Source organism: Charadrius vociferus, unplaced genomic scaffold, assembly GCF_000708025.1.
Source record: "Charadrius vociferus isolate BGI_N301 unplaced genomic scaffold, ASM70802v2 scaffold234, whole genome shotgun sequence".
Taxonomy (NCBI): domain Eukaryota; kingdom Metazoa; phylum Chordata; class Aves; order Charadriiformes; family Charadriidae; genus Charadrius; species Charadrius vociferus.
In genome coordinates, this window is record NW_009648148.1 from 896,867 (window position 1) to 904,644 (window position 7,778).

Here is a 7,778-nt window from a genome sequence, read left to right on the forward strand (position 1 = left end):
GCGGCCGTTACAGGCCGTTGGGAGGCGGCGGTTGGATGTGGCCTGGTGTCAGTGCCCTGTTCCTCTCAGCTGTGTGTCTGCAGGGAGAGAAGAGGGGGTTTCCAGCCTTTTTGATGTTTTTTTTTTTTTGTGTGTGGTGGCCTCCATCAGCACGATAAACTTCCTTTTTTAGGTGACAGGGGAAGGAGAGTTTGCTCTTTACAGTGTTTTTGAACTTCTTTAAATTTAAATGAAAATTGGATGTGGCCAAGGTTTGCAGTACAGGGAGCTTTAAAATAATTTGGGCGTTTGAAGTCATTTCATGTGTCTTTTTTTGGGTATCTTTGCAGCTGTGATTCTGTGCGTTCTGAAGCAGTGAAATTAAGGTGATAGAACCAGACCCGTTCTCTGGTGTTGGGGAAGATCTCTGTTTAGAGAGAGTTGATAAACAAGACCTTTTGTTTGAATCCTATGACATGTTAAAAAAAAAATTAAGGCAAGGCACTGTGGTACAGTGGTCTCTGCTTTAATTTGCTTAAGGTAATAAGTGTTTAGCTCAGCCTGTTTAAATAAAATGTGTAGGTAAATGTCAGTAAATTATAGAACAGCTTTTTTTGCTACAAGTCTGAGCTGTGGAAGATCACGACAAGAACTAAGGCAAAACTGACTTAGCGTCTAATGGATTAGAATTAATAATGACAAAGGGTTGCACTATTACCAGACAAAATAATGGAAATGGATACACACACACACACACCCCTCCCCCTTGTTTCTTTTTGAGAGCCTTTACAAGGTTGGAGGGTACCATGCAGGTACAGGCTGACTGGAAGGAAGAAGTGGCTTTACCATCATGGCTGCTACCTCCTAGAAATGCAGGATCCTCACTTACTTTGGCCTTTGTCCAGTTTCTCTGGAGACGGAATGAACACCACCTCCATCAATTCCAGTGGCTTCCTTTAAGCCCTGCATGTGTAAGGAGAGACTTAGGGTCCTCTTGGTTCCTCCTCCTTGATGTTCATCCTTTCCCTCTTCATTTCTTTTCCTTTCTCGTTCTGGTTCACCAGAAGTTGTCTGCTCTCTCTCTCAGCAAGCTATATCTTTTGCAGCACTGGCACTGGAATGCAGCTGAAAGCAGTGCTCTGAGTAGTCCAGGTTGGCCGTGTTGCATGGTAGCAAGTGGGAGAATATTCTGTGTGTGTACTCCAGCATCAGCAAAGCCTCAGTAAAAGGGAGGCTTTGTTTTCATTATCTGATGATCTTTCCAATTATGTGTGTGTCTCCTTTCCTTCTCTGTCTCCCCCTTATGGAAAACAGGATTTGAGTTCTGGAATTGCTTAACTAATTTTTTTTTCTTCTCCTTCCATTCCAGCCAGGACACCATGAATGACTTTTTAAAATTTTATTTTAAAAGTTTTTTCCTTTTTTCCCAGTTTTTGGAACTTAACATTGCAATTAAAGGATGAATTTTAACTTTATTGTAGCATAGTTGTTTTCATTTATAAACTTTAATACAATTAATTAAATATGTGCATAGTTTTGAGCAAGACTTAAGTCTATGTGCAGCAGTGGCAATTGCTGGAAGGGGTAAGAGGGCCAAGCAGACAGCTGAGGGATTTTTTGGGTACCATTTATTTTGATGAAATTGGAGTAACAGTGCAGTCTACATAACATTTTTTTTTCTGTAACCTGTAAGATTCTCATTCCACAAAAATCTACCTACCTAACTTAAAATACTTTGAAATATCTATTGAATTCAGTCCTTTACTCAATTTGGGTCTTAATTGCTACTATCTCATTTAAAACTTACATGATTTGTTGGACCAGGTAACTTACAATGAGGTGTTAGTAAAGTCATTCTGCCTGAAGTTTAGAATCATGTTCTAGAAAGGACTCCTCCTGTGGGACTTTGGATGACAATGTCAGTTGTTAAAATGAATAGTCTCTTTGGTGTGGGGTATCTGAAGGCGTTACGTCAAAGTGACTAGTGAGTACTAGTAGAGGTGCTTATATCCTTGGCCAGTTATATCAGTCATTTGTTGAAATTAACATTGCCCTAAGTCAGAGAGTGTGGTCCAGTTTGGGTTCTAGATTAAAGACAGTAGAGTGCTTTCATAGATTAGAGGCTTAAAGGAATCAAAGGGGCATAAATGACCTGTACCAGAGGTCCGAGGAGCACAAAGCTCCCAGTGAAAGGCAGTGGACATCATTCACTGCTTCTGTTAAAGGAAATTGCTGAAACTGTAATTTCAGTGCTTCAGGAGTACTTCCTGCAAATCCATTCAGGACATCCTACAAAAATTGTGTGACATTGGACTTTTATTTTCCTCATTAAAGGTGAGCCATGTCTTTCCATTCTGGGCGAGGATGTCCCCGTGGTCAGGGGGGACCAGGAACAAGAACTTCAACACAGACGTACCGCCCTCAGAACCTACGTCAGCTTCACCCACAACAGCCCTCTGTACAATACCAGTATGACCAGCAAACTGCCCCTCCAACAACCTATTCAAACCCTCCAACCACCAGTTACATGCCTCCCAGGCCAGACTTTGTGCCCTATCCTCCTCCAGTGCCACCTTCCACACAAAATCCCATTAGCCAGTGTCCCATGAGGCCACCATTTCCAAACCACCAGATGAGGCAGAGCTTCCCGGTCCCTCCATGCTTCCCTCCTGCTCCTCCGCCTGTGCCAAATCCTAGCAACGCTCCTGTGCCAGGAACTCCTGCTGGGCAAAGCACCTTCCCTTATATGATGCCTCCTCCCACAGTACCGCATCCTCCACCCCCACCGGTCATACCACAGCAAGTCAGCTACCAGCCTGTGTACTCCACGGGGTATTCACAGCAGTCATTCCCACCACCTAACTTCAATAGCTATCAGCACAACTCTGGCTCCTTTCAGAGCAGCGCTACTAACAGCAGTGGCTTTCGGCACACGGGTCAGTATCAGGGAGAGAAGTCACAAAGTGATCGGCGGTCTCCAGAGAGGAGCAAGCACTACGATGAGCACCGACATCGTGAACACGGTCACATCCATGGTGACAGGCATCGGTCCACTAACCATGGAGATCGCCGGGATCGAGGCCGGAGTCCGGACAGGAGGAGGCAGGAAAGCAGTCGGCACCGGACAGATTATGACAGAGGAAGGATATCACCTCATCACAGAAGTTATGAGCGCAGCAGGTAACTTGAGGTATCTTCTGCCTGCAGAGGGAAAGCTGTGATTATTGTCCCGTAGTATTTGTTTGTATCAATGTTCTTCCCTCACCCTTGTTTTTCCCTCTGGCTTGGGAGGTAGTCAGTCACTCTTGATGGAAAGAGCTACTGTTTTGACACTTTGTGGGTACGCTGCTTCTGCCTTACCTTTACAAGCTTGGCAGATTTGTTGCCCTTGACCCTTGGAGATAGCTGGAAGCAAAGAAGTTCCCGTTTGAAGACTGAGTGGATTGCTCAGTAGTGCTCTACTCTCATGGGTATTTACCATTTATGCACATGTGGCATGAAAGTAGAGTAGGGCACAACTTTGTGCAAAAGACTGCGTTCAAAGTTGAGCCTTACAAATGTTTAAGTCCCAGCTCTTCAAATTTTAAGATTTAGGTACCAGAGTTAGGGTTCCATGTGCTACTTGAATTTGGTCTTTCTTTGAGTAAGCCCTGTATCTGTAGAGAAGCTGCACTTGGAGGGGGTTTATAGTCTGATAGGTGTACATATCTAATTCCCGCAGTGAGGTGTTTTAGTGGAAAGCACATTGCACAGTGTTCTTCATCCTATGCTGTCCTCGTAGGAGACCAGTGCAGATGTTTGGAGGCTTCACAGGACCTCCCAATGGGTGCTTAGACTAGCCCATGTGATTCTCTTCAGGATGAAGACCTCAGCAAGCCAGCCTGTGATCTCAAGAGAGGACTGAGGTGAAAACTAGCATACATCAGTTAAAAGAAATAGGCAAGTTGTAGGCTACAGTGACATCTTAAGATTCATATGGATGAGTGTGGACTGCTTCTTTTGGGATGTGTCATGAAGCTTTTGTCCCTCTGCTTCATAGACACAAACAGCTTGCAAATTATGAACTGACCTGATTCAGTTTGCTCCATGGTATTTTAGAGCAAACCATTGTCAGTTAAATCTTTCAGGTGTTTTAGATTTGCTCTGTTGGCGGCTCTTTTTGTGTCTAATGATCTAGGTCAGAATATTCAAAGAAAGGTACTGGAAAGTTAAGTATCTAAATATTTATCAGGGCACTTGGATCACACGCTCTAATTTTAGAATCTCTGAGCTTTATCATATCACATGTGAAACATTAATTTACACATAGTGCCTGTGGAAACAAAGCCACTTTAATTTAGATATGCAGAGATTTAATTGCAGAATGTTAGACAGCTGTATTCCAAAAAATCCTCATCCAGACGTCACATTCAGTAAGTTTACTTTTATTTCCAAAAGAGGATTTTTCCTAAGACTGAATGCATCTGGCATTAAGGCACTGGCCTTTTCTGTATGACAAGCTTGTGGAATTTTCTGCCCTTTGTAAGTGACTCAAATATTTGCTGCATAATTTCACAATTTATTGTTTAGATTTTAAAGTTCTGTTTTAAGTTTTGAAAATGCGTATTTTCAGCAGCTTCTTTCTCAAAAACTTGTGGATTACTGCTTGAGGCCAAGACCTTCTAGGTCTGCTTGACAATGTGTCTGTTTATTTTAATGAGAACTGTTTGCCAGCTTTGGTGTGGTTTTTTTGCACAGTATCCATCTCAAGCAAATCAGATGGCATAGAATATGCTCTCTCTGAAGACTGAAATCAGTGCTTGAACAAGGCACAGGCAGAAAAGGATGAACGGGTGTGGGGAAGAACAATATATTTGTGGGGAAGAACAATTTATATGAACTTTGTGCTCTGTAAGTTTGCATTCTATTTCATGTTATGCATATGGAGACATACATATATATGTTCATAAATTAACTTGACTAATTCTGTTAGCCCACCAAACCACCTGCACAAATTTATAAATAATTCCTTGTGTATCAGCATAGTCATTTACTAGGAGATTGACAGATGTAGAAATGACTGTGGACTAACAAGTTGTCAGCTGTTAGCAGAGTATGAAAACTGCCTGTGTGATATTTGCTGCCTTAGGTACACAGTAATTTCACAGAATCGTAGAATCATTTAGATTAGAAAGACCCTCAAGATTGAGTCCAACTGTCAACCTAACACTGCACCGCTAAACCATGTCCCCAAGCACCACATCTACATGTCTCTTAAATACCTCCAGGGATGGTGACTCAACCACTTCCCTGGGCAGCCTGTTCCAGTGCCTGATAACCCTTTTGGTGAAGAAATTTTTCCTAATATCCATCCTAAACCTCCCTTGGCACAACTTGAGGCCGTTTCCTCTTGTCTTATGGCTTGTTACCTGGAAGAAGAGACTGACCCCCACCTCTCTACAACCTCCTTTCAGGTAGTTGTAGAGAGCGATAAGGTCTCCCCTCAGCCTCCTTTTCTCCAGGCTGAACAAACATGGTTCCCTCAGCTGCTCCTCACAGGACTTGCGCTCTACACCCTTCACCAGTTTTGTTGCCCTTCCCTGGACACACTCCTCAATGTCTTTCTTGTAGTGATAGGCCCAAAAATGAATACGGTGTTCCAGGTTGGCCTCACCAGTGCCGAGTATAGGGGGACAAATCTCTTCCCTAGTCCTGCTGGCCACGCTATTCCTAGTGCAGGCCAGGATGCTGTTGGCCTTCTTGGCTGCCTGGGCACACTGCTGGCATGTATTCAGCTGGCTGTTGATCAACAGCTCCAGGTCCTTTTCCTCCAGGCAGCTTTCCAGCCACTCTTCCACAAGCCTTCAGTTAATTTAAAGCTTTTTTGCCCCGGAAGTATGTTTGGGTGGTCAAGTTCTTTACGTGTATGTGCAAATTGAGTCTTGTAGATGAGATTCATAGTTTCATCATGATGCAGATTTTCTGTGTCTATCCATTTTTTGGGTGTGCTTGAGATGGTTGTGAAGAATAGAGGGCTTGCGTGAAACACTTGAATGACTGCTGTGCTTACAAAGCTATTGTGCATGGAATAGGTTTCCTTCCCCTTCCTTGAGGCACTAAGAATGGTTAAAGATACAATAATCTTACCCTTTGCCATTCGTAACAGGAGAAGAGGAAGAATGGCAACAGGTCCTGTGGTGAATTTGTAGAAGTTACCACTGTACAGTATGAATTAACTGTCATATTGAGATAGATGGCTGTATGACAAAGGGAGAGGAGATAGGTGACTGTCTTTTACAAATTTCTTGAAGGTCAGTGTTAAGAATGTCTGGGGTTTTAGCAGTCAGCACATGCGTGTTATTTTGCATAACATGATCTCAGCTTGCTTCTGTGCTCCTTTCAGGTGTGGAATGTATGAAATGCCATATTTCTCATTTAACTTGTGTTTTGAACTCCCCAAGGGAGCGGGAGAGGGAGAGGCATAGGCATCGTGACAGCAGAAGATCACCATCACCAGACAGATCCTACAAAAAAGATTACAAGAGAGCAGGAAGGTAAGAAAGGTTACGTTCGGTCTCTTGTGTATTTGAGGCTCTCTGTGTCCACGCATGTGAGTTTTTGTGTATGTATATGTGCCTGGTTTAAACTCAGAAAACGTGAGTGTCTTAAATTTATAACCATCTGCTTATACACACAAATGTTAGTTTTCTCAAGACCTTGTAGAGTTAGAAAAAGGATTAATCACTGGAGAGGGCTTTACTTCTGTGTCCTAAAGAATTCCTCTTATGTCTGCTTCCAGTCTGTAAAGTACAAAGATTATTTAAAGTCATTCTATGTTTAGATTATCATTTAGGAACTTTTTTATATTGATGCTCATTTCCTTCGGAATCTTGGGTGGCTGAAATCAGTGAAACAGTATTGGCTTTGTAGGCAAAAAAAAAAATAGTTTTCCTGCATTCAGCTTTTGAAAGCATTGCTCTTGCAATACATAAGGAATATCACAAGTTGTGTTTTTCAAAGGAGTGCCAGAGTTAGAGTAACACAAGCAGTGTGACTTCTGCGTAATCCTTCTAATAAAACCCTAATTCTTTGCTCATGCAAATAGTCTGTGGGCTATGTATTAAAACTTCTTTATATTGTACCTTCTAGTTGTGAGTGATGTGACTTTTAGCTGTTAGTGATGAGTTTCCAACTTTGGAACAAAATTAAAAGAAAGTAATCTAGAATGCAAGTAGGAATTTTAATCTAAAATGGCATATATTTTTTTCATTCTAATTCTTGAATAAGGTTTAAAATACAAAAGCACTTTCCATTTTAAATTTTTATAGTAGGTCAGAACTACAAAGTGCTCTGCTCTTTACGTTGCACGTTAAAAGCAGGATGAGGCAATTGGATTTTGCTGTGATTTATATGATAGAATGATTTACTTATCTGAAACAAACTATTTGTTTTTCATTATAAAACTGTCATTGTTAAAATAATAAAGAGAATTGCTTTTGTTTACTTTCTTCCACTAAGCCGATCTCCAAGTAGAGAGAGAAAGAGACCCCGATGGGAGGAGGACAGAGAAAGGTGGTCTGAGAACCAGAGCTCCAGCAAAGAGAAAAACTATACCACTATCAAAGACAAAGAATCAGAGGAGAATGCATCTGAAAAAAATGAAGACGAAGATGAGGAATTACTTAAGCCAGTGTGGGTTCGCTGTACCCACTCTGAAAGCTATTATTCCAATGACCCTATGGATCAAGTGGTATGTTTGTGACAGAACTCTAAAATTACTGTACACAGTCCTTTATTGATTATTTGATTACTTGATTAAT

At 41.8% G+C, this 7,778-nt stretch overlaps 1 protein-coding gene across 1 annotated transcript in view; it reads left to right on the forward strand.

Annotated features, from left to right (window-relative positions):
• The first annotated feature begins 2,320 nt into the window (after positions 1 to 2,320).
• The window catches only part of DROSHA (drosha, ribonuclease type III), a 69,548-nt gene continuing 64,090 nt past the window's right edge, over positions 2,321 to 7,778 (forward strand). The window contains exons 1-3 of the mRNA XM_009883947.1: positions 2,321 to 3,159; positions 6,420 to 6,512; positions 7,477 to 7,708. Of these exons, the coding sequence (XP_009882249.1) occupies positions 2,321 to 3,159; positions 6,420 to 6,512; positions 7,477 to 7,708 (1,164 nt within the window). The remainder of the gene's footprint in view (positions 3,160 to 6,419; positions 6,513 to 7,476; positions 7,709 to 7,778) is intronic.